Consider the following 27903-nt stretch of genomic DNA (forward strand, 5'->3'; position numbering starts at 1 on the left):
AGGTATTCCCGAAAGTGGGCATGATCTGTATCACCTACACAAACAATGGCAGCGCTGCTACCGCCGCCATGAATTTGAATTTTCGACTGCCAGGTAAGGAAGCGTACAGCTAATGTAATTGTTTGGTAAGTCACTTATGTGAAATCAGATCTCATGTATGCAATGTTGGTAAAATGTAATAACTGATGATATTAGTAATGTAAACAGAACCAGAATACAAATGGTGCACAACTGCTTCGTTCATATTTTGTAACATGATATAATACTATAGTAATAATATGTACATGCAATATAATTGGATACAGTAAAACAGTTGTATCAAAATTATCATTATTATCAATACAACCATGATTCAGCTATCAGAAATGGATATCTGTCAGCATAACAATCTATCCAGAGCCAATAGAGTCAGTCTCTCTCTCTCTCTCTCTCTCTCTCTCTCTCTCTCTCTCTCTCTCTCTCTCTCTCTCTCTCTCTCTCTCTCTCTCGTAATGTAATACCTTTTGATGACCTTTTGATGGGTATGCCCTGAGCTATAATGCATAGGTAAAATATATAAAGGATTTGTCTACAGTATGAACTTCTTTCATTAGAATTACAGTAGAACCTTGGTTTTCATATGATTCGGTTTTCGTACCTTTTCTAATGAAATTTTGTCTTAGGTTTTGTAAGTTTTCTCTAATTTTGTAAACTCAGAAATGCTCCTTCCGGGGTCCACTGCATGACTAGGGGCCATACCAGTGCCCAAACAATGCATCCTGTGTTCTCCTGTGACCCATTCTGCTTTTGTGTTTATTAGTTTTTGTGCTTTTTTGTACTTTTTTATTCGAGTACAACTGCTAAATAACCCTACATGGGGCCAAAGAAAGTTCCAAGTGCAAGCTCTTCTGTAAAAATGGCAGGAAAAACGATAGAATTTAAGAAAGAACTCATAGCAAAGTATTAGAGGGTATTGCATGCCGATCTCAGTAAGAAAATACCTACAAGTGCTGCTGTTAGTGAATTTAAAGCCAGCAGAGGCTAGTTTGAAAAATTCAGAAAGCAAATGGGAATACATAATGTGACTACTTCAGTGATTAAGGACATGTTTACAAAGTGGAGTGATATAAAAGATTTTGTGGAGAATTATCATGTCAACTAAGCTGTATTCCGTGTCTCCAACATCTGTAATGACAATGCCATATTCCACTTTAGGCAAATTTTAAAGAGACGGCAGAAACATATGTCTCTAAACAGTTTTGTTGTGCGACAGGGGTCAAGTGACTCTCAAGCCGGTCCTACTATGAGATTAACAGCCAGTGTCCCAGTGTTTTTCCGGAATAAAATTCTATCAACATACCTGCAAACTCAGAGGAATGTCTGTCGAAGATATAATGATGAATGATGTAACTTATGACGTCATTAACCCTTAAACGCCAACTGGACGTATTGTACGTCGACTAGAATTGTCTGTCAGGTGCCAAGTGGACGTACGGTAAGTCGACTGAAAAAAGTTTTTTAAATATTTGCAGAAAAATAGTTATAGGCCTAGTTTGTGAAAGATTTTAAATCACGCACCTTGAGGGATGCTGGGAGTTCACAGATCACACTGTTGTTTTGTTTACAAGTGTTACCCAGCCGTGCATGCGCAAATTTCTTTCTTCTCTCACTACAAATCATCAGCAACGCATCGTTGGAGAGCGATTTCTTGGCGCAATCATGTTTTGCAGAACATTTGCAAGTGACTCTGCTGAAACCCTTACATTCTAGTAACATTCAATCATTTACCTTCATCTGCAACAAATGGGTAATTTCGGTGAATTTAAAAAAAAACTTTTTCCTTCCCTCCACACGCAGTAACTTTGCTGAAAATCACAGAATTTCTTTAGTCCTCTTGTCGTAATTTTCGCACCGTTTTCTATTAGGCCTTACATAAAGTGTTATGCAAGAAAATGTGTGCAATTTCATGTAGAATACTACAAAAAATAACTCATGATTGTAGCTTTTATCAGTTTTGAAATATTTTCATATAAATCACGACAAGTCCCAAAATTTAAACCTGCAGTCAACTTTGACTTGACCGAAATGGCCGAAAACTGCAATTGTAAGCTAAAACTCTTACATTCTAGTGACATTCAATCATTTACTTTCATTTTGCAACAAACGGGAAGTCTCTAGCACAATATTTTGATTTATGGTAAATTTTAAAAAAAACTTTTTTACGTCCGCGCGTTACGAATTCATGCATCATTTTGTAATAATATTTTCTCTGTGTTGCTTTGATCGTTTTAAATTTTTTATATACCAAAATCATCACAATTTAGTGTACAATACAAACGGGAAGTCTCTAGCACAATATTTTGATTTATGGTAAATTTAAAAAAAAAATTTTTTACGCCGCGCGTGTTGATTCATGCATCATTTTGTAATAATATTTTCTCTGTGTTGCTTTGATCGTTTTAAATTTTTTATATACCAAAATCATCACAATTTAGTGTACAATACAAAAAAAAAATAACTCATTAGCTTTAACCGCTCACAGCGCGATTTGTATACAATCATATATGAAATTTTTGTTTTGCACTGTCATATATTCCAATATTTATATATGATAATGATTTTTTTTTTCATTTCTGATGGTTGCATATGAACTTCAGGCAATGACAAAAAAAGGAGCCAAAAATGAACTCTTAATCTTAAAAACTAAGCATGCTGTGATTTTTTGAAAACTTTTTTTTTCCGCTTCGGCACTAACTCCCGAATGCCGCCAGCATACGACAGACACTTTTGTAAATAGAGGCTTGGCATTTACGGGTTAACTTGCCTACTTGCCTCCTTATCAATGGATAATTGGCTATTCGTGAAAAAGTCTCAACCTCTGGCAACAACGAAATACAACCAATACTCCTTGTTTACACTTTGTAGTAGTAGTAGTAGTAGTAGTAGTAGTAGTAGTAGTAGTAGTAGTAGTAGTAGTAGTAGTAGTAGTATATAGGATTTATGTCATGAGGTCAAGTGCTAAAATTTTTGAAGAAAGGGTTTCCACAAGTAATCCGAGAAATTAATTTCTATCACTTTTTCTCCATTGAAAAATTATATAATTAAAAATCATTTAACAAAGTGAAGAAAACTTTGCATTCATCTTAACTCCTTTGATATTTCCCTAATATGACAGTGATGATCACTGTAATATATAGACAATTACATAAGATTAGACTGGATTATAGAATTTAGACTTCAAGCCAAGTACTGGGACCTATAGAGGTCATTCAGTGATGTATTTATAACCCATGACATTTTTCTTTTTTTTTTGCAAAGCAAGTTTTAATGTTGTTCCGCAAGTTATATTCTACTAAGAAATCAACAACTATGTACATCTTTATAGAGCATATATAATTATATTTCTGCACCTTATGGAAGTCAACAAATGACAAAAACTTGGTAGCCTTGGATGTACGGGTGTACTCCTTAACCAAAAAAGGGCCCTATTATTAATTTACTTGTTCAAGGTTACATAGGGTTTGCCACGGGCCTCCTCACTTTTAAACAACTGTGCAAGTCGAATCACAAAAGCTACCCTGCAACCATGGGGAAAATGACTTATCTTAGCAACCATTCTTGAAGCCTTGACAAGGTACAAATATTCATTCAGAATTTCAGAGACAGCTGTTTTTCATCATCACCTTGTGGGAGGAGTTAGGATGTCATATGTTTACATCCTGTATAACTTTGAACCCATACATTAGAGTGTTCCACCAGTGGCTTCGGCTGCTTTATTTTACTCTTATGAATATACTTTTTTCTAATAGAAGTAATAAAGAATGCTGTCAAAAATTAGGTAGGCATGTAAAGCATACTATGGCTAAGTAATATCTTTGTCAAATCCACCAAAAAATGTTATTCCGGAAAAACACCGGGACAAAGGCTCTGAATCTCATAGTAGTGCCAGTGAAAACCAAAGAGGGGAAGTCTTCCTTAAAGGTTTAAGGTAAGTGTGATGTTAAGTATTCATTATTAGTTTCACTATTCATTTATATTTACATGTATTTCTCATTGTTTTTTGTATGTAAAACTGTTTTTTCCCTATAATATGTATTTTTTTTTAAGCATGAGTTGCCAGATGCCACAGATTCCTTGTTTTATGATCTTTATTTTTTTAACCAGTTTCCAGCTTGGTGCTAGAAGATTACCCTATTGTTTACACCAAAGGTTTGTTAGCTATGAAAAATGCAAATTGATAAAAAAATTTGTCATTTTTGGGTGTCTGGAACTCATTAACTGTATTTACATTATTCCTTATGGGAATTACTGTTTCGGTTTTTGTGCATTTTGGACTTCGTGGGAGGCTCTGGAATGAATTATGTACGAAAACCAGGGTTCCACTGTATCAATGCTACAAGTGCTATTACAAAATTAGGATTTACATATTCATACACCACTTTACTGTGTATAAAAACATAATTAAATACAGAATACACAATTTACCTGCGGCATCCTGAAGCAAAGTTGAGCTGATGTAGAAATATTGATAATAGCTTCACTGTTCTTTGAGAGTAAGGGAAGAACAGAACACTGAAGGTCACCTGCAATGAAAACATAAAATGAAAGGAATTAAGCATAAAAGAAAATTGTAAGTGAAGCAGATGAAAATGAGATTTACAATGAGTTAAATGTTTCACAGGACATGAAAAATTTAGAAAAGACAACTGCTGTTTGAGTAAACAGACAGTCAATGCCAAGGAATTGCCAGCTAGAAGTAATAACATTGATTATCCTCCTCAGCAAGAGGATTGCACCAATGACATTACTTCCTACAAACTTGGCAAATGACTTAAGGCCAGGAACACTGGCTATAGTTCTAGTAATTAATATCTGCTTCCTGTCTGCCTATGACCATGTGTCAGTTGTCTGTTAGATGAGATGAACTCACCTTCCTTCAGCTGAAGCATATGAAAAGAGGAAGATTTCTGGAATTCATAGAAACATGAATGCTTATGATGAGATGAGTTGGATCCTGCCACAACTGGATATCTGAGAGGACTTCTTCTGAAGGATAACAGGACACACATCTATGAGAAACACAACCAATCAATACCCAAAATGAGACAACTGCAGCAATCCCATCCTGAGTGGGTGTGGGAAAAACCAGCTACAAGGTGGACAAAGTGACCTAACGATACTGCCAGAGTTTAGGTAAAAGATTAGTTTCCTGCTGAAACTCTCAAATCACTGTAAGCAATCTGAGACCCTGTCTTTTGGAGGATGAACACATCAATTTCTTTCAGTAGGAACAAAGTCTGACTTCCTCAAAGTGATCATCAGGCTCAGTTGCAGGCATGTCACACAGACATGTTAAATCTTCTTTGAGTCATGCTGCTGACCTGACTAAAATTATCCAGTTGTCTAGGTATCTCTGTATCCTTATGATGGAGCAGTGCACTAAGGCTCCTAATGAGGCCAAATTTCAAGTAAAGACCTTCAACATAAAAGCATGAAATTGCAAGGTTGTATCCCTCTAAATAATACAAAAGTACTCCCATTGTTCAGTGTATTATGACATGGAAGTAAGCACCCTGTAGTCTAGGGATGTAAGGAAACCTTCATTCCTAATGAATTGTCTCACTGAATTCACTGGCTCCATTTTGAAGGGAGTCTGCTGCTGTAACTTTTCCAACTGGTTGGAGTCAATGATTAGGTGCCATTCTCCCATAACTCTCGGCACCTAAAAAAGATGATTTTAGTATCCAATCAGTTCATGTTAACTCCTCACACCCCTGTTTTCCCCCTCGTTTTTAAGGCTTTAGTCTTTGCTGAATTACCCCAACACATTACATAATATGTATATATTGGCTATCAAGTAAGGCTTGGACTACACATGACTCTACCTCTATCTCTTGCTATGACTTTCAAAATCTGTGGATACTAGGCTCCAGAGGTGGAAGTTATGAGTGTGGAAGGATGACCACTTCACTTACATTCTCATTCTCAGAACAAATATCTGGTTGGAAGAAGCACACCTGGAAAAAGTGCACTGCCAACTTCTCAAGAAAGTAATGGGTGTTCTGGATTGCCTTGGCCTATTTCTTGAGCAGGAGAGAGCTGGGTGACTCTTCCTGGAAGTTGAAAAACCTAGGCTCATCATAGCTATCCTAGTTGCACTGAACAAATAAGTTTTCACTCAGATCACTGACAAATTCTTCTGGGCATAAGTATAGATCAAGAAGATACAAGGTTCTTAAGATCAGAGGATGAGAGAAATAGCACAAGCAAAAATGATGAAGATATAAGGAAGGCTGAAGTTCGCCTAGTAATACCATTTGAGCACCCTTGAGCAGAACTTGTGGAGCCAGTGGTCATGTAAGTCCAAAATATTGGGAGTAGCTATTTGACAATCACATCTCTTCTAAGAGCCTGTGCCTTCCATCCTAAGGAAAACACAAACCACGATGTTTTTCACAACAGTAACAAGAGGTAAGTCAAATGTCCTGAACTGGGACAAAGAATCCTGAGGTTGCAGTTCAGCAGTGGAGTACTCCTCCCTTAGAAAATATGGTCACTGTCACTTCCTCATTATTTGCCTCAAAAGCATAAGCCCTGTGAGTAGATGGGCAAAAGTGCCTTGATATCTTGCCTTGGGGTCAAATAAATCCCAGAGATTACCAGTGATGGAACCGAGAAGGGGGCAAACAATTGCAAACTTGCTTAACACATGGCTGTAAATATGTTCAATAGTCTTCAATTTAAAAGGAAGATTTTATTACAGATAGTACTAATTTTCATTGATAAATAAACAGTTAACATTACTATTAATAGGGTTTAGTTTTCCAGACCTCTGAGTCTTAAGTAGACTCTTCTCGGGCTAGTTCTCAGGGATTAATCCTGAGAAAAAAATAAAAAATAAAAATAAATAAATTAATATAAAAAATTAGGCTTTATTTAAGAAACTTGTCTTATTTTAACAATTTATGATGTTGTTAATTGAAAAATCTTTGCTTTCAGCAAGAATAATTAATTTCTGAATTCTGTAGATAGATTGATCTTTGTTGGGTCCAATTTGGGCATTCAACATGTAAATGATGCACTGTCATGGGTGCTTGACATCTATTACACTTCATTGGGTCAGCATGTGTGTTGTCATCAAGTGACCAAGCAAGAATCTTGTGTGTCCTATACGGAGCCTTGTTAGGATTACCTCTTTTGATCTTTCATTTTGTGAAGATGTCCTCCATACATACACTTCAGTTTTTATACTTTTAAGCTTATTTGTGGTTGGCACCAAGGACCATTCTCTTTTCCAATCTTGATATATTAATGGTTTGACAGATGTTATCCAGTCTGACACTGGAGCATATGTAACTATTGGAGGGATAGTGCAGGCTAATTTGGCAGCAGAGTCTGCATTTCATTTCCTTTTATTCCCACGTGTGCTGGAATCCAACATACTTCTGTTGATAATCCTGATTGGAAGAGTTGATGAATTTTTATTTTTATTTCTTGTACTATTTGGTTTACTGGTTTATACTGACTTATAGCATCTATAGCACTATGTGTGTCACTGAAAATAATAGAGGCACTTGCTTTTTTCTCTGATATAATATCTAGAGCCATTTGTATGGCCGTGAGTTCGGCAGTAAATATTGATGATATTAAAGGTAGGCTTCTTTTGATCAATATATTTTTCGAATATGCAGATGCTCCTACTCATATATTATTTTTGGAGCCGTCTGTATATACCATGAATTTGTCTCCTTTTCTTCTAATGTGCTCCACAGCATGTTGGCGGTACATTTCTGTGCTATTCATTGGTTTTTTTAAGTAGGTATGATAGGGATGTACATGTTTTTATTAGTTTTAACATCCATGGTGGTGACAATTCTATTGGTGGGTGAAAAATTGTATTTATGTTATGTAAGTTCATTAGGTATTTAGCTCTCTTTGGGAAAGAGCTAGTACTATGAACTTCTGTTACTGGTTTACAATTTTGAAAGCAGTCAGCTGAAGGAAATGATCCTGCTTGTTGTGAAAGACCTCTTCGTAATGTTACTAAATTTAGGCGATGTTTCAAGGGCAACACACCTGCCTCTACCAGAAGCGAGCTTGTTGGGGACCATAGGAATGCTCCTGTGCACAATCGCACGCCTTCATGGTGCAATGCATCGAGAGGTTTTAATGCAGATTCTGAGGCGGATGAATATATTGGACAGCAGTAATCTATTATGGATAAGACTGTTGCCTTATATATTGTTAATAAAATATCTCGCTTTGCTCCCTAATTCGTGTGTGATAACTTTTTCAATACGGCAAGGTCTTTGATGCCCTTGGCTTCAATGTATTTGATGTGCTCTTTCCAATCTAAATGTTGATCAAATATCACTCCTAGATATTTGATTTTTGTACAAAATTGTATTTCAGTGCTATAAAGGTGAAGTTTGATTCTTTGGTTCTTCAGCCATCTTTTGTCTTTGTAATTGATGATTTTGTTTTATCAGCTGAAAATTTAAATCCAACTGAATTTGTCCAACTACATATATTTGAATTGGCAGTATTGAGAACTCTCTGAGCATGTCTCATATTGCTACTCATACAGTAAATAGCAAAGTAATCAACATATAAACTGTTTTTTACACCACTTGGTAAATTTATAATGATGTCATTAATTCCTAAAGCAAACAATGTACAGCTCAAGACACTACCTTGAGGGATTCCTTCTTCAATTTTATAAGTTACTGAGTAGGAATTTTCAACTCTTACTTGAAAAGTTCTGTTTGTTAAAAAGTTCTTAATATATATTGGTAAGTGGCCTCTTAATCCCTTGGAGTGGAGTTTTTACATAATGTTATGTTTCCATGTTGTGTCATATGCTTTTTCTCTATAAAAAAAATATAGCTACTGTTAATTTTTTTGTTCAAAGCCTTTTTTGATATGATCCTCTAAATGTGTTAAGGGGTCTAGGGTTGATCTGCCAGCTATTGAACCTGATTGTGTTGGTGTTAAAACGGATTCTTTGGTTATTACATATGTTAATCTTGCATTAACCATCTTTTCTAAGATTTAGCATAGGCAGCTTGTTAGGGATATCGGTCTATAATTGGATGGATTACTTGAATCTTTTCCTAGTTTATATATTGGAATTATTATGGCATGTTTCCATTTATCAGGAAAGACACATTTTAGCCAGATACTATTATAAAATTTTAATAAATATGATTTAGCTATAGGAGCTAATTTTTCTATCATTTCAAATGATATTTTATCATATCCTGGTGCGGAGGGATGACATGAGTTGATGGCATTATCTAGTTCATCCATGTTGAAAATATAATTATATTCCAGGTCTTCAAGAGTTTTAAAATTGAGTATAATGTTTTCTTTTTGTTTTCTGATATTTTGAAAATGTATATCTAGGCTGGAGTAAGCACTGATGTTTTCAAAATTTTTTCCAATTATATTTGATATTTCATAAGTATCATGGTATATTTTTTCCATTTAGATGTATTGCGCTTCTTGGAGGTCTTATATGTTTTCCATCGATTTTCCTTATCTTTTGCCAGATATCCCTTGTGGATGTTTGAAGATATGTTCGTGACATTTCTTTCCAGATGCGATTTTTTCAGCTAATACTGCTTTTCTAAATTTGGCTGTATATATTTGTTATATTGGTTTAATGTGGTTAATTGTTATATTTGTTATAACTATTTTGTTTAATATATTTATATTATAGAGCATTTTGTTGAGTGATTTAAGGCGATTTTTGAGTCTGTTAAGATTGCGACCCAATATATGTTTTATTTTGCTTAAGGTTGTTAAGGTTGGATTCCACCATGGGACAGGGGATTTTGTGGAATGATGTTTTGGTTTTAGGAATGCTTTTATCTGCAGCACTTATTATGAAGTTTGAGAACGATTCACATGTAGTATTGTGATCTTCGTTATGTGGGAATGGTGGTACGTTTTGAGTGTATAGGAAATATTGATCCCAATTAGCTTTTTGGATATTATATCTTGTAGGTGGCAATATTTTGGTATTAATTAAGTAGTTCAGAATGATCGGGAAATGGTCACTTGTGTATGAATCATCTCGGACATTCCATTCAAATTTTTCAGCCACATCATTTGAACATAATGAAATGTCAATTGAGGAAAAGGTTAGGTGTGTATTTGAAAAATATGTTGGAACTTCACTTTCATTGAGACAACACAGGTTGTGTTTCATTATAGTTTTTTCTATGTTGGTTCCAGATATGTCAGTGGGGTTATTAGTATCCCATAATGGACTATGTCCATTAAAATCTCCTACTAAAAGTAGGGGTTTGTGTATACTATTGCTAATAAGTTCAGAAAAATCACTGAAATTTGCATTGAAATTTGGTTGGTTATATAAATTACAAATAGTGATTTTACTCTTGTCAGGCATATACAGTTTAATAGCTGTTATTTGATATGGCATAGATGGTATGTTGAAAGGTTCATATGTTATGCTATTATGAACGTATATAGCTGTGCCTAATTTTCTACCATCAGTTAGTGAATAACAGGCAATTTTATAGTGTTGGATATTTGTAGGGTTACTTCCTAAATGCTGTAGATATATGCACATTGGATTGTGTTCTCGTACAATTCTTTGTAGTTCGCCTAAACGGATTCTTGTTAGAAGTCCATTTATGTTTCACTGAATAATTTTACATTCCATTATTAGGGAGAATTGGCGTTAAATTCTGTAAGTTGACTGGTGATTTTACTTTATCTCGAAGTTTGTACGCATTTGAATTGATTTGGGACTTTTTATTGATGTATTTGTATGATGATTATTAGATTCAGCAGTTGTTTGTTTTTCATAATTAAATATTAATGAGTCAATCTTTGATTTTATAATTTCCTTATTGATTTTAAGGATTCAGAACATCATTCGTTCTCATGTTGGTGTGTTAAAGGGCATTTCCTTAATTTAATAAAATTGTCTATAGAATTTTGTACTGTGTCCTCTGTCTTGGTGGTTAGTTGGTTATTTGTACATAAGAAGCACTCATTACACCTACAGGACAAAGCATGTTTGGTGATGTTAATTATTGGTTCAGAAGTATTTGATCCAGCTTTAAAAAATTCTGGTTTTCTAATTCTATCGGTCCTTTTCTGTAGTGATAAGGACTGTCGGTTTAAGGGATTATTTGTTTTGTTGTTGTTAATGGAATATTTGGGTCTTGTGGACTGTTGGGGAGTGATAGTTATATTTTGGTTTAGTTTAATGGTATGATTTTCATTAGTATTATTTGATAGGAATTGTAAAGGGATTAACTGTTTCTTTACTGTCCGGATATTGGCTGTTTGATTGGGATTGAGGGTAATTGTGTATTTCCACTTATGATGAGGTTAGTATAATATCTTTTTTAAAATGTTCTCCTGGTATAACGTGATTAGTATGGCCCAAGTGTAATCAGAACCTGCTTGCTAGGACTAAGAGCATTATGATAATACAATTATCCCCATCCTAATCACATTATGGGCAAACTGGATAGAATGCCAAGAGTTCTATTCCTAGAACCAAGCACCCACTGGAATCTTTTGTCCAGCTCCACAGAATAGTTCCGCCAAGAAAACAGGTCCGAACATTGTTGGGTAGATGATGGAACTACCACAGTTCTCACTATTTAGCTTCAGATTCAACTCCACGTTAATCCACGATATGTTTTCTCATTTATTTGCTTTTGAAAATTTTGGCAAAAATGGAAAAGTCCACAGAAATTAACTCGAAAATATATACGTAATGTTATATGGGACTCTTGGGTTCGAACCTAGGAAGAAATTCCTTAGGTTCGAGAGGCCCCTTACCACATGAAGGTGGTCCCAAAATGAGGGGGAGTTAGTTAACAAACCATATTTTTCAAAATTCTTATCATACCAGTCCACTTCCATGTATCTGACTGAATAATATTGTAATTCTTGCATACTGCCACAAAACACATTACTTACTAACCCTTGTAATAAGTTATTTTTCTGCTAAACATCATTCACAATGAGCTGCTCTATTTATGACTAGTAATCTGTATGTCAATATCTGCATATATGCAGATAACTATTCAAATGATTGAGCAGATGAACACATGAATGCTTTTCTATACCTAAAAATATCCTTAATACTATGTATATCCAAACAAAAACTTCTTTCAGTTTTCTTCTGAAGATTGAAAAAGAAACCCACAAATTCAATTTGTAACTTGTTTACTTCTAAGTATTTACATTTAGTTTTACTCCACACTTGAGTACTTTCAGGCCCTTCTGTGGCCCATTCTCAAGAGATGTTTGGGATGTTAGCCTGGGTCAAGGCCCAGCAGTCTTCTGGAACTTCTTCTTGTTGTGCTGTCATTTATGCGATGGCTGTTCTGGTTTTCTTGAGAGTTGCCAATCCCCTCTTGTTGCTCTTATATCCTGAGCTGATGGTCAATGGGATTCACCCTTGTGGTAAGGGTGTGGTCACCGAAAGTCTGTTGGGCAGGAAACCTAATCTCCAGGTCAGCAGGGTCAATCTTAGCTTCTTTTAATATCAAAGCTCGGCTTATGGGATCTTCTGAGGTAAAACCTTTGTTTCCTTTAATTACTTTAATCTCTCTGATAAGTGCACCTTCTACTACCCTCCTGTGACTAATTTTGTTGCTTTTGTATATAAGCCTACTGTTTTTGAAATCCATCCTATGGTCATTTTCCCAACAATGTCTAGCTATAGCACTCCCCTGAGAGTTAAGCTGTACTGCCCTTCTATGTTCTTGGACTCTAGTCCTTATTCCCCTACCTGATTCCCCCACATATCTGTCTCCACAATTATTGCAATTGATTATGTATACCCCCGCTACATCATCTGTATTACTGTCTTCTCCTTCCAATTTATTTTTACATACTTTGTTTTTTAAGATAGAGCAAGAAATAAATTACATCGATAAAAGCTTCGATGCATTAGCATACCCGGAATGGTTCAGAAAAAGGGCACTCAACAAAGCTAGAAAAATATTTTACAGAGCGAATGTAGAGAGTACATGGAATAAAGAAAACAAGAAAATAGTTGCCCTCCCTTTTATGCCTAAAATGAAACAAATCACTTCAAAAATGAAAGAAAGTCAATATAAATTTGTATATACCTTTGATAATACCTTAAAAAACAAAGTATGTAAAAATAAATTGGAAGGAGAAGACAGTAATACAGATGATGTAGCGGGGGTATACATAATCAATTGCAATAATTGTGGAGACAGATATGTGGGGGAATCAGGTAGGGGAATAAGGACTAGAGTCCAAGAACATAGAAGGGCAGTACAGCTTAACTCTCAGGGGAGTGCTATAGCTAGACATTGTTGGGAAAATGACCATAGGATGGATTTCAAAAACAGTAGGCTTATATACAAAAGCAACAAAATTAGTCACAGGAGGGTAGTAGAAGGTGCACTTATCAGAGAGATTAAAGTAATTGAAGGAAACAAAGGTTTTACCTCAGAAGATCCCATAAGCCGAGCTTTGATATTAAAAGAAGCTAAGATTGACCCTGCTGACCTGGAGATTAGGTTTCCTGCCCAACAGACTTTCGGTGACCACACCCTTACCACAAGGGTGAATCCCATTGACCATCAGCTCAGGATATAAGAGCAACAAGAGGGGATTGGCAACTCTCAAGAAAACCAGAACAGCCATCGCATAAATGACAGCACAACAAGAAGAAGTTCCAGAAGACTGCTGGGCCTTGACCCAGGCTAACATCCCAAACATCTCTTGAGAATGGGCCACAGAAGGGCCTGAAAGTACTCGAGTGTGGAGTAAAACTAAATGTAAATACTTAGAAGTAAACAAGTTACAAATTGAATTTGTGGGTTTCTTTTTCAACTATGTATATCATTATGGTCTTATTAAATACATGATCTAAATAACATATTCATGACAAAAAATTTATCAGCATAATTTGGAAGAAATGGCAAAAAGTACACCAAATATATAGAGAAAATACACAAGACATGTGAGTGGCCAAAACAAAATGCATGATACATACAGACAAAACTCTCCTAGCTTGAAGAATCAACAGCAATCATAAGAGAAAGGGGATTTACACATGATCCAAGGATAACATTAATGTACAGTAAAAACTGATAAAAGAGAAGGTCTGATAAATACAGTGCTCTAGAATAAAACTGGTGCGTAGTTTAAAGCCGAAGTTGCAAAGATTTCCATCAGTCAGTTTTTCAGAAGAACATTACATTCATAACTATTTCACTCATGAGACGTACGAAAATTGCCAAGGTCACTGAAAAAGCAGCCAACTGCCATCTGATTCACAGGCGGCCAATTTTCTCAGTAGTCTCAAGTGACTTTATTTCCACCAAATGATGAAGTTTATTCTTCAATGGTTACTTACTTCTGGGGTAAAGTATTCTTCTAAAAATGTCTCCTTTTGGATAATTTTTGTGTATAAGATGTCAGTGCTAGCCATAATTACACCAATAATTTAGCAATATCATCAGCTCATTGATTATGAATAATTAAAAACTGTTCTTGGTAACTGACTGGTGTACACAATGAAGCATTATTTCTTTTTTCAAGTTTTTTTCAATTTTCTTTATTCCTTTATCTATGCCAAGTTTAAATAGACATTCTGTATCTTCTAGTCTTCTAAACTTTTGAAAGACTAAAAGCTTATTCCTACAAACCCCTACATGCTCTTACACCTTAGGAAAAATAGCATACAGTCTGACATACCTGTTTTGTAATTACCCTACATATCCTAAAATATATGCAGCTTCACTTTTAACTCCAGTCTTTAGCTAATTATTGTAATTCATCTACTCCACACTGCATAATTTGTTTCATCAAAACTCCATAAACCATATACGTACTACGACCATTTTGCAGTCTTTGTTCCCCCAAGATCCACTAATCTTTTGCCTGTCAGACAGGCACAGTATCATACCACACACACACACACACACATGCACACACCCTCTGGAATACTAATAAAACTTAATTTGCTAACAGCAACTTTTCATGGTCCTATAGTGTTCTTTTAAACAGCTGTGCCATCCAGTTGTTTTTTTCTGGATGACTTACAGCACTTGTTACCGATTTATTTTCTATTCAAAATAATACATTTCAGCTCTTTCTCAATTCAGTGAAAATGCAAATTTTACATTTATTATTTATTTCAGATGCCTACGTCATGTCTTGGTAACTGGCACTGTAGTATGTAACTATCAGTGAATAACTGTCCATTTTTCATGATGTGAAAATGTAGATATTCACACAAGTTGCTTTACTGTGGCTTATCATTTTTATGTTCACACTCTTTCTTTTAACTATTTTGTGGCATTAACTATTTTGTGCTTAAAGTATTTGCATGTGATAATTTTTTTCCATCTTTGTTTCCTGTATCATAGCAACAAGTACACACTGGATTTTATTTGTCCTTTACTTCTCATAGTTTAGAGGCAATTTGATAAATCTGGTCATATGTATCTACATATTCACATTCACAGTTAAGTGTAAGTACTGAACATTCTGCTTCTTTATTTTTTTTTTTTAATTTTGCAATTTCTGTTACTTAAATTCTTACAATTCTGTTTACTTAAATTCTATCTTTTTCAGTTTATCTGTGATTCAGGAAATAGTAGTGTACAGTACAGCAACTGGATTTGCTTTTTATGCTGTTTTTTTTTTTTAATTTTGAAGTAACTACTTTAAATCATCTGTTACCATACATGGTTATATCAACTTTAAAAGTAAGATTATTCAAGTGCAATGAGATTTTACACTCTGATAATTTTCACTGTAAACGGATTTATTATTAAAAAGTTTGAAACTATCTTTAGTGTCATTTTTATTACTGTAAATATGTTTGACTGCTGTGATATTTGTTAAATACTGATTAATCAGCACAAGAGTACCATCAAGGCTTCCAGTAAGGGCTGTTATATTTTTACACCTTTCTTCAAAAGTTATTGTTTACTCTTGAAGGTCAGCTATGGGTCAAAGGTGTCTATCACTTCTTGAAGGTTTGCTGTGCTGCTAGTGATCAAGACTCCTATGTGGTACCAATGACCAAGTCCACAGACCCAGCCCAGTACATTACATGCTCAGAGGATATTCCAGCAACTTGGTTAACAGGTCCTGCTATTGAAAGGTCTGCCTTTGTTGCTAGGGGACTTTAATCACCAGGGCAGCAGTATTGTTGTCTTCTTTGCGAGTCTCGTAAAGATAACAGTTCTTTGAATCGTGTCTTCCATGGTCTTCACTCTCTACTAATCTTCATTCACTGACACCTCGCTAATGGAATAACAACCGACTGTAGAGATAGCCTTTACCATGGTTACAGGAATGCATCCTACCCAAAGTCCTAAGCTGGTAGTCTCAACCATCAGTAAAGACAAATGTCTCAAAAGCTGCAGACATGTTTTTGACCATGGTCGTGGGTTTAACAGATTCAAGCACCTTACCTAATAACAGGTCTGGTCCCAGCCACATTTGCTTTGTGTAGGGTCCTACCTGATTTCAACCATGTCCACTTGTTCTTTAGAAGTTTGCAAATCAACACACCCACTCTGATACCCCTTACTGTCCAGATGTAGCCATGCCCTTCTTTTCCCTTTTTTTGCTTATTGATCAATTTCCCTTCTACTATAGCAGGGTGCTGCCATGCCAAACTCTTTCCTCCATTACTCATGGTTTGGCCTGCCTGATCTGCTCTTCCCACTGCTTTATCTGTGTTTCACTCCTTATTTACCAGGTAGGTATTTTGCTTGTATGTAACACATCCATCCCTTTCAAGCATTACTTATGGTACAACCTACCCCCTTTGGTTAGTGACTATTCCATTCATGTAGCTGACTCTCTCCTTGTCTTCAGCCTAACTTAATTGTTTGTTTCCTTATGCTATCACTTGTCCAGTGGATGATAACCATGGTGATGGTGTACTTGTTTAGTCACCTATGGATAGAGACTTAGTTTTCTTCATACTCAGAGCTGTTGATTAACAGGATTTTCTCTGCCGTCCCTGATGTATTGATTTTTCTTCTGGGGACCATTCTTCCAGTTTCATTGACAGATGCTGTGCTGACCAGGACTGCTTCTCCAGACTGCTCTGCAGAGGATGAAGCTTCAAGATACAGTCAGCCATTGGTTAACAGCGGTATCGTTAATGGCTATCCGGTTTTACAACGCTTGTCTAGCGACGCTGTTAACTGGATTTTCGGTGCTGATCTCTGGTTAGCAGCGCCAATTTTTAGTTAACAGCAGTGCCAATCTCTGGTTAGTGGTGCTGTTAAACAGGTTTTTAGTGCTGTTATCGCTGATTTTTGGTTAGCAGCATCGGCTGGGAATGGAACCTGCGCTGCTAACCAAGGGCTGCCTGTACTTGATATTTGGTTCTATCACTAACATTTGCTGTTAGACTTCATGACACCTGTTACCATTCAACAGTTCTATTCTTACTCCATGAGGTATCTACAGAATAAATTATTTTGTTTGGGAATTTTAAGTTCTTGCTGTTAAGTGAGGACTGAAATCATGAGGTCACAGATTGCAATAAGTAAGCTCTCCTTGAGACCTTAGGAATACTCATCATTTGCTTTACCAAGGAAGAGTCATGAGGTTGTACCAAGGAAGAGCAATGAGGTTGACAAAAGGAGGCCAATTTACTTCAGAGATACTGATTCCCTATAGCACTTTTCACACGTGTAGGAGGAAAACATTTTCATTTTCAACTCATTTAGGCTGTACAATACTTTAACATCATGGGGGACATAGCAAAGTAGTTTCAGTGTGATTCACCTGCTCTGTGCAATTCCTATTCCTAACTTCTGACACATCAGACTTGTACTGATACAAATAGACATAGCAGGCCATGTTACAGGGTACAGTGAATCCCTCATATCCACATACTCAAGTTTACGGACTCAGGTATTTGTGCATTTCTTTATGGAACATATCTACCCATTATTTGCGGAAAATTTGCCTATTCAGGGTCTCTTACATAAGAAATATTCACTAATGTTTTTTATATAAATTTTCAAAACTAAATGCATTTTCTGTAATAAAACCTATTACAAAAATATTTAAAGGTATTTGCCTACTTAAGATGGGGTTAGGTTCCAAAAACCCACTGTTTGTTGGAAAAATCATATCTTGAATATAGCCTAGCCTACAGTACACAGTAGTATGTATACTTTTTACATGTATGGTAGTAATTATTAATTTCAGCTAATTCTCTAGGTTCTATGCAGATTGGCTTATGATAATTCAGTACCAAGAAAAACTGAATCACACTAATAAGAGTTAGCCTAGAGTATACTATGGTAAATCACATACGTATGTGTGTGAGGGGCATACGTGGTGTAGGATTATACCTTTAATAGTAGGCAATGTATCAATAGTGTCTCTACGTAATACGCGGTGTGTAAGCCGGAGAGTGTTGTGTAATTGCAGATATATAAATATATGTTCTGCTCCAATCAGTGCCTTAAAAATCTTTCAAACTACAGCTACATGAGGCCTATTGGTCCTGGGAAATGGGTAAAAGATTGCAGTGTATGTGCTAGTGCTTGGCCCTCCCTTTACCCAAAAATGTCGTCCGACCAACCTTCAATCATCGCGCAAATGATCCTGGCACTTACTTGTGTGCCCCACACACAAGGTTGTTGATTAACATACAGCTGAGGATTCATAGGGAACATATGATAAAATCACCTTCCACTTCTTATCTGACAGATCAAAGACAGGTGATCCTATTAACTTCACAGACCTATATCTGGACATATATCATTTAGCTTTGTATGAAAGAAATTATGCGACTCAAACAGTACATTCAACTGAATTCTTTGGCCTTGTTTCTTGTCTTCATAAGCACTTTAAACATCTGTATAGTTTCTAGTTTACATTCCTACCCTATATGACTGGATATTATAGCAAAGAAGCTGCAGCTTAATATTATGAGGCTTGCAGTCTCAAAATTTCTTTGGGCCATTTTCTTCATATCTAACTATGGTAGACAGAACAAATAGAACAGTGCCTCTTTCATCATTATTTATGCAACTTCAAAGCTGATTAATGATTAATATGTAAGTATATATGGTCTTTTGCTTGTATAAACCTTCAATGTTTCCTTCATAATAAATGCTAATGTATAACAGAAAACAGTAACAAATAAACAAAATTGCATTTCAAGAAAACAGAAATATCTTCACACTATGTACGTATCTAATTTCTGAGAGCAATACTACAGCCACTTACTGCTCAGCTCTCATTTTTTTTTTACAGATTGGCTTATTCAGCATTGTTTCACTCATTACAAGAGAGGTAAGTGGATGTCAATACAGTACTTGAATCTGAGAACAGACAATCACTCAGGCTAGTCAAAGTTAAGAATACTAGTATTGTGGAAAGTAATTTTCTAGGCAATAGTAAAATAAAAATGGAAACACTTCCCATTTGTGCCCACATCTGAAAGCAAAAGTTTTCCGCTGGGAAGCTGCCTGATAATTGTATAAATGACCACTTTTCTGTGATGTAATGTACACTTTTCAAAAAAATCTATAAATCAACTGAATAAATCTTAGCCATTCTATTCCATGCAACACTTTGAGATCTGGGTTTACCAAGCCAAAACATGGGGTATAGGATAAGATAATGAGAAATTGGCAAAAAGCAAAATGGGAGATGAGTAAATATATAATAGATAAAGAAAAGAAATTTCACACAAACAAATGACAACTTAAAAGCAAATCTAAATATATATAATAAACTAAACAAGACCTATGGTTACTTACGCATATGTCGATAACTGAGGCAATGCACAAATTATTATTCACCAGTGATACTGCAATTCACTTTAACAGGAGACCTTCACAACTTTCATACCTCCTTTCAGTCAATAGTATTAGCATTAAATTATTTAAAAGCACAGTTTGTTTACTATAAAACTACTTGTGATGTAATATCTTCTCTACCAACACCAGTACTGAATCCTGAAAAACCATTTAAAACTACATTCAAACATGGCAAAGCCCAAAGAGATTCTAGAGCATATATCTTAAGCAATAATTCAAGATTTTTGACATCATATTGTTGCAGTACTAGGTGTGTGCTCTATAAGTAATTTGTTTTTATATTTTGTGTCCTCTAGCAACACTCACTTTTGAAAAACCAAAAAAAACAAAATTTTAAGGTAATGTATAGCAGAACATTAGCTAATAATGAGGACGGAAAAGCAATTACTGTACAGTAATTGTAATGATAACCACTTCAATAAAGCCATCTCAAAATATGACTCAAGAGCTATAAAATAATATAATTTCATAAACAATTAATATATTCATAATAAAACTGTAACAATTACAAAAAATTGCTAAAAACCATTATGGACAAAAATATTAGCTACCTAATATACTACATTATTTCTTTAGTAAACATACGTATAGCTAACTACAATATTTTGAAGTAATGCAAATTATAATAATTTCATAAAACAAATACTATGTAATTTGTAATGAAACTGTAGCTGTAAAATACAATTTGACATAAAAATTTATGTCCTCCACCAAAACTTCCATTTGAAAAAATATAAATGTTAACATACTATATAGTAAACATTGGCTAATAATGACTGAATAGCAATGCACAGTAATTGTTATGATAACCACTTCAAAAAGACATTTAAAAATATGAATTCAAAAGATATAAAATAATAATTCCATAAAACAAATATAATTCATAATGAAAACTGTAGCAGTAAAAAAAAAAAAAAAAAAAGGAGTTGAACCTATTTTTACATTATTTCTTTAATTTTTAAACATATATAACTGACTACATATTTGAAGTAATGCAAATGAAACTAAAGAATTTTAACTTATGCTTTTCTCAACCAATACAGAATAAAGCCAAACACTAGTTATGACATTTATCAAAGAAAAATCCAATCATGAAACTAAATAAATTTAGATATGTGTTCACAGCTAATTCCAAATGACAGCATTTCATTTAGCGATTGTATAAAATAGACCTATAAAATTTTAGGGCACTTACCTAGGGAAGCCAGGACAGGAGTATTTGCAGGAATGCCATACCAAGCACTTGGAAGCCTTCCTGCTTCTTCACCAGAATCCACTACTTTTGGCAAGAAATTGGGTGGCAAGCCTGCTTCTTGGAGTAAGTCATGGTTCCAATCCTAAAATGAGTAAAAACAGGAAAAAAGGATTTTGACGTAAGGAAAAATCTATTTCTGGGCGATTGGCTCGTGTCGCCAGCGAAATATCCTTTAATCTATTATTTCTAGGGTAAATGTACTAACACATACCAGAGAATAAATAAAATAAAGAAAAAGGTCAGTATAACTGACTCGCTCACCCTCTAGGAGGGTGTCGGTATGAACACTAGGCGAGTGAGACCACTACCACGAGCCAAATGCCAATAGAAATCTCCCACTACAAAACCCTCCAAGAGGGGAGCCGTCCCACAGAGTGAGCAGCTCGTACTACTACTACTCCATCCCATGCTGTGCCGACTGCTGCGCCTCTGGTGGCCATCCTGAAGTTAGCAGACAATCTTGAGCGAAGGGATGGGTGGGTATGGGTGGGATTTCGCTGGCGACACGAGCCAATCGCCCAGAAATAGATTTTTCCTTACGTCAAAATCCTTTTTCTGGGCTCAGCTCGTGTCGCTTGCGCGAAATCGTACCAGAGAAACAGCACAAGATTGTATATAAAGTAAACAAAGTAATAAAACAAAATAATTAACTTAAAAAAGGGTCTCAAATAAAAGATAAAATATAAATGAATGAATATAATTGCTAAAAAGATACATATACACAGTAAAATAAAATTAAAACTATGCTTAAATTACCCTTCTTAAAACTAATCATGTTGATAACATAAGGTAATTTACATATATATAGGTACAATGATTACATGTCATTAATGAAATCTGTGTAACAAAATGTATCAAAAGAATAATAGCAATCAATATAAAAATACATAAACACATTAAGCAACAATACAAAATATATACCTCAGGAATGTATATGACTTAATATACAAAACCCGTAACCAACCATTGTAATATGATGTATCCCCTAGCATAAAAATAAGGGGTTAACTCTATGAGATCAAATGTTGCAATCATCTGTGAGTGTCCCTAACCAGACAAAAACAAAAAGGGGGCACTACACAATCATAAAGCAGCTAAAACACAAGGTGAATGCCAATGAACAACGGTAGGAATAGACGAACTGTTGGGTGAGGCAGGTAGAAAGAGGACTGAATCTTCTACTACAATTAGCTAGAGTCAGGGGAAACTATGTTACCCGCTGCTACTGCTGGGAATTTCAGAGCTTCCAAGGACTTAAGGTAGTGACGTTTGAACACTGTCGGCGATTTCCATCCGGTATACTTTTTCAAATCATCGAAGTTTCATATGTTGGAATAAGTAATTAATTGAGGTGGCTACTGCTCTGGACATCATGTGCTTTTGGGAAAGAGTCAGGATTGGCTTGTTTAATAAAGTACAGGATTTGTTGCCTGATGCCTTTAATGGATAAAGTTCCACCTTTTTCCCTCTTAAAGAGGGGCCCCGATGAGGATGAGGAGGTCCTGGATAGAAAGGCTCGTAAGGTTGAAACTGGACAAAGGGAAACATCTTGTGGAAGGGGTAGTACCTTCCAAGGTTCCCACCTCATCAAAGGATCTTCATTCTTTTGCCAAAAAACAAAACCCCCTCCGTTCCGGAGAAAGTAGGACTTCCCCTGTGGGAAGGAATTGAATATGATCCGGATCTCTGGATAAAAGCCGACAGTTTCTGAAATTCTTGCTCCTGAAGCTAGGCTTAATAAAAATAGGGTTTTTCTTAGGAGCATGATAAACGAGCATGTGTCATTATCTGTTTCGGAAGCCAGTTTTAGAACATCGTTTAAGAACCATGAAACTGACGTAGGCCTCACAGAAGGCCTAAGTCTAGCACATGCCTTAGGAATAGACGAGAAGTAGGTATCCGTCAAGTCTATGTTAAATCCAATTGAAATATCTTTTTCAAAGCTGACTTGTTTGTCGTAATCGTGCTAGCTGCTAAAACCTTTTTCAAATATTATCTGAAAAAGGATATAGCTGAATTAACTGTCATGATTCTGATATCTGACTCTCTCAGGAAGGTTGCTAACTTTTTGACAGCAGCATCATACTGCCTCAAAGTTGAATCCCTTTTATCGGATTCCAGGAAGAGAATATTCTGAGGGTCAATATTCGCATCTCTTTTTTGCCGCAAACTTCATGAAATCCATAAAGTTAGGGTTTTGAGAATCCCTGAGGAAGCGAACACAGTCTTCGTTTGTACTGACTGGGAGAGCTTGGGACTGGGGATCCGAAGGGGACGAAGGCCCAGTTCCAGAATCAGGGGGTACCAATTGCTCTTCGGCCAGTCTGGGGCTACTAGAGCCACTTGACCCTTGAATGTCCTGAGTTTGTTCAATACTTTCATAAGGAGATTCACTGGAGGGAAGACGTAAATCTTCTCCCAGTTGTTCCAGTCTAGAGCCAGGGCGTCCGTGGCGTAAGCCAGAGGGTCCAGGTTGGGGGCTACATAACACGGTAGTTTGTGGTTCGCTTGGGATGCGAAGAGATCCACCTGTAGCCCTGGAACTCTTTGAAGGATCCATTGGAACGAACTGTTGTCTAGTGACCATTCCGACTCTAGGGGTACTGATCGGGATAGGGCGTCTGCTATGACGTTTCTCACTCCAGCTATGTGGGTGGAGGAAAGATGCCAACTGAACTTGTCTGCCAGGGAGGAAGATGGCTATCATGACGTGATTTAGATGACGTGACTTGGAGCCTCCTCTGTTTATACAATGTACTACCACTGCGCTGTCCAGGACTAGCTTTATGTGGGAGTACTTTGGTGGGTGTAACCTTTTCAGAGTCAAGAACACTGCCATTGCCTCCAGTACGTTTATATGGAACTGACGGAACTGGGGTGACCAAATCCCTTGAACCTTTTGGACCTGGGAATACCCTCCCCAGCCGCTTAAGGACGCGTCTGTGTGGATGGTGATCCCTGGTGGAGGGACTGAAGGGTACTGACACTGATAGATTCTTGACTTTTGCCCACGGCCGAAGCCGATTCTTTAGAATCAGAGGCACTGAGGATAGCTTTTGTCCCCTGGACCTGACATTTGCTCGCGAGCGCCAGATCCTGGTTAGGTCTTTCAGTTTGGCTTTCATTAAGATGTTCGTTACTGATGCAAACTGGAGAGAGCCGAGGATCCTTTCCTGAGCTCTCCTTGATGCTAGTTTGTGACTTAGAAATTGCTTGACTGACTTCGCTATTTCTTTCCTTTTGGTAGATGGAATCGACAGAGTGTGTGAGGATAGATTCCATTGAATGCCTAGCCACTGAAAGTTTGACTCTGGAGTGAGTCTTGACTTGGACCTTGTTTATCTTGACAAATCCTAGATATTCTAGGGAAACTGGATCACTTTCAGTGTGGCCTTGTTGCATTCGTTGACTGATGGGGCCCAGATCAACCAATCGTCGAGATACGCCACTACCATAATCCCTTGCGCTCTGAGCTGTTGCACTACTACTTCCGCTAGCTTCGTGAACAACCCTGGGGTTGGCCACGTTTGAGTCCGAATGGAACTACCTTGAAGGAGAATGTCTGGTCTCCTATCTTGAATCCCAGATACGGACGGAAGTGTCTTGCAATAGGGATATGATAGTAGGCGTCTGTAAGATCGATAGAGGTGGTGACGGCCCCACGGGGAAGTAAGGTCCGCACCTGTGAGATCGTGAGCATCTTGAACTTGTCGCAGCGGATGGCTAAGTTTAAGCGGGACAAGTCTAAGATTTACCCTTCTTTTGTGTGAGCCTTTCTTTGGGCAACGCTGAACAAGCGACCTTGAAAATTTTAAAAATTTTAACCTCTTTGACTCTCGCTATAGCTCCTTTCTGAAGGAGGTCCTCTGCGTACTCTGTCAATTCTTTGGAAGGAAGTTGACGGAAAGGTCTGGCTGGAGGTGGGTTCGTCAACCAGCTCCAACCCAGCCCTTTTGACACTATGCTCTGAGCCCACTGGCTGAAGTTCCACCGGTGGCGAAAGTGAAACAGCCTCCCTCCTACCTGAAGTTCTTCATTGGTTCTGGTAACCACCTCGGCCTCCTCTGAAGTGCTTTCCCCTATTGAAGGGGCCTCCCGATCCTCTCCCACGAAAGGACCGCTTACCTCTGCCTCCCCTGCCCGAGCGGTCATACTTCTGAGAAGCTTGACTCTCGAAGGCTTGATTGTAAGCTGGAGAGATGGCGTATGAGGTGGAGGGTTGAGGCTGAGGGGATATCACATAAATTGGCTGTGATTGACCTTTAGACGTGGAGGGTTGGGCTGTCTGCACTAACGGCACTGCTGGAACTTGTTGAGGAAAGCGTGGTTGCTTCTTTTGGTAAGGTTGGAAACGTCTGGGTTTCCTCTGTCCCTTACCTTTAGGTGTCGGGTCTTGCCTCCTCCTAGCCGTAAGGCCCCAACGGTCTTTAAGGCTCTGGTTCAACCTCGTAGCCTCTGCCTGGACTTCCTTAACCATAGCCTCTGGGAAGAGATCTGCGCCCCAGATGTTAGAAGAGAGTAACCTATTCGGCTCATGACGAATGGTTGCCTCTAGCAGGACATGCTTCCTACAATTCGTTCTAGCAGTGGCAAACTCGAACATATCCGACTGCACCGTTTGAGTCAGGGCTTTGGTCATAAGCTTAAAAATTGGTTCTGAACCATAAGCCATGGTTGCTACTTCAGACATAGCCATCAAGTTGATTGATCTGGCTAGTCGTGATTTTGAGTCAAATTCAGCCTGAATAAGACTATCTGGGAGCCTGGGTAGCTTTTCACCAAACTGCTCCATAGCACAGTCCGGTTTGAGTTTGCCAGCTGAGAACGTATTCGGCAAGTCTTCCCACAATTCTCCAATTGAAGGGAGCAACGGAGATGTGGGATCTGCTTCTTTCAACTGAGGCATGGGTTCCCCCTTCTGGGCTGCTGATATGGTCGACCTTGCTATCTTGGTTAGGAACGGGAGCGGGGTACTCTCATCCATTGTGAAAATGGTAAAGGGACTTTTAAATGGTTGTATCTTGGTGTTAGAACAATCCATGTCCTCTAAACATCTGAGCCATTCTCTCTGAGCCTGGTCTCGAGAATAGAGGACTGTCTCCTTTGGTACCCTATCGTCCCGAACCATAGCCGAAGGCGTAAGCCTTGCGTAGCCTATGAAAGGAGGCTGTAGGCCTTCCGGGTAGAACTCGAAGTCCTCTATTCTTCGAGTTCCAAACTCCGGTATGGAGATGAGACCATCCTGGAAGGGGGCGTATGAACGCTACTTCTCCAAGGGTTGTTCATGGAGAAAGCAGGAAGTGAGTCATACGGAGGAAGCTGAGATCCACTAGTGTTGGAGAGTGAGGGAGAGGCTAGAGGGGCTTCTCTTAGCCCGGCTATAATAGAATCCTGAGAAGTGATCCTATCCGACAGGCGAGATATCATTTGTTCCATACTACTCTTAAGGGACCCCACTAGGTCGCCCACCTGTTGCAACAGGCCAGCATTGGAGTCCAAAGCCGGAGCTGCTGCGGAGGTGGAGGGGAGGCTCTGAATTGGAACCAAAGGTAGCGGAACTGGTGATTCTGCCGGGGTGCGAGATCTCTCCTTGGGTTTACTTTTCGAGGACTTAGAGCCGGAGCTAGACGCTTTAGACCTGTCTGGGCCGGGATTACGAGCCGGAGACTTATGTGAGGAAGAAGACGAGGACTTCTTCTTAGAAGACGATGACGTCTTAGTCAAGGTCATCACTTTAGACTTGATCTTAGGTCTAACCGAAGCCTCAGGAGGAGTATACAATTCATCACCCGTAAAGCCTTGGAAGGATGGAGAGGTTGCAGGGGTAGAAGAACAGTCACACCCAAGGGTGACCCTTGGGTACCCACATTACTTACCTCGACCAACAGGTCGTCTATACCTACCATCGGTTCAACATTAATATCCAGGGTTGCGACATCCGTGGAGATATCCTGGTCTTGTTCGGTTAAGGAGGCCGCCAGCTGTTGTTGTATGAAGGCAATAGTTGGGTCCGCCTCTACTGGGTCGACGTACCCTGTCGCCTTGCCTCCGGGAAAGATTAATAGTGCTAATCGCTTCTCGAGTATGTAGGGCTGACCCTTGGCGGCGTTCTTGCCAAAACCTCCGACCCAGGCCCGCAGGGTAGCCAGTGCGGTATCCCTTACTGCCGGAGCCTGTAAGAGAGGGCGTATTTTTAGATTTAAGAATCACTTAAACTAAAACTTAGAGTATAACTTAAACTAGATGCCTTAAGTTAAAGTAAATGCTGAAAACTTAAGCACTAAAAAAGAAGCGGAGCAGCTACTGGAGATGGAATACTTACGCCTTCCAAAAGCTGGCTCACCAGATCGTAACATATGGTACACGTCTCGTGGTACCAGACCTGGATGTCCCCGTGCGGAGTCGCGCATGGAGCATGGGACCGGCAAACTTCGTGTCCACAAGGGTCCTGAAGTGTAGCGGAACATCCCGGATGCTCACAGTTGGTGGCCTGTAAGTGGGAAGACACATGAGTATCTTAAAGGGGCATCACTTACAGACTAAAGGACAAAAGAACTCCGTTACATGCCGGAGCTCGGAAAAAATTTGGGCATAACCCCTCCCTGCATTGCCTGAATAGGCTATAATCCCGGAGAGATCCGGTAAAATATGAAAGGGAGGGGGGGGGAATGGTTTAAGATACTTAAGATAAACTTATAGATAACTTAAACCTAAACACAAGCGAACCGGACTAGGTCCAGTGTGAAGCGGAGTGTAGTAACTCAGCAATACGGTAAGGTTAGTAGAGACCTACTGTATGATCCGGTTCCACTTCTAACTTGG

The 27903-nt window shown here is 37.8% G+C and overlaps 1 protein-coding gene across 1 annotated transcript in view; it reads right to left on the reverse strand.

The window, feature by feature from the left end:
• LOC135196144 (sedoheptulokinase-like) overlaps window positions 1-27903 on the reverse strand; it is a 210242-nt gene that overhangs the window by 75859 nt on the left and 106480 nt on the right. The window contains exons 6-7 of the mRNA XM_064222694.1: window positions 21022-21163; window positions 4456-4562 (exon numbers count right to left, since the gene is read on the reverse strand). Coding sequence (XP_064078764.1) covers window positions 4456-4562; window positions 21022-21163 — 249 coding nt within the window. The remainder of the gene's footprint in view (window positions 1-4455; window positions 4563-21021; window positions 21164-27903) is intronic.

This window comes from Macrobrachium nipponense, chromosome 17 (genome assembly GCF_015104395.2).
Source record: "Macrobrachium nipponense isolate FS-2020 chromosome 17, ASM1510439v2, whole genome shotgun sequence".
NCBI classification, from domain to species: domain Eukaryota; kingdom Metazoa; phylum Arthropoda; class Malacostraca; order Decapoda; family Palaemonidae; genus Macrobrachium; species Macrobrachium nipponense.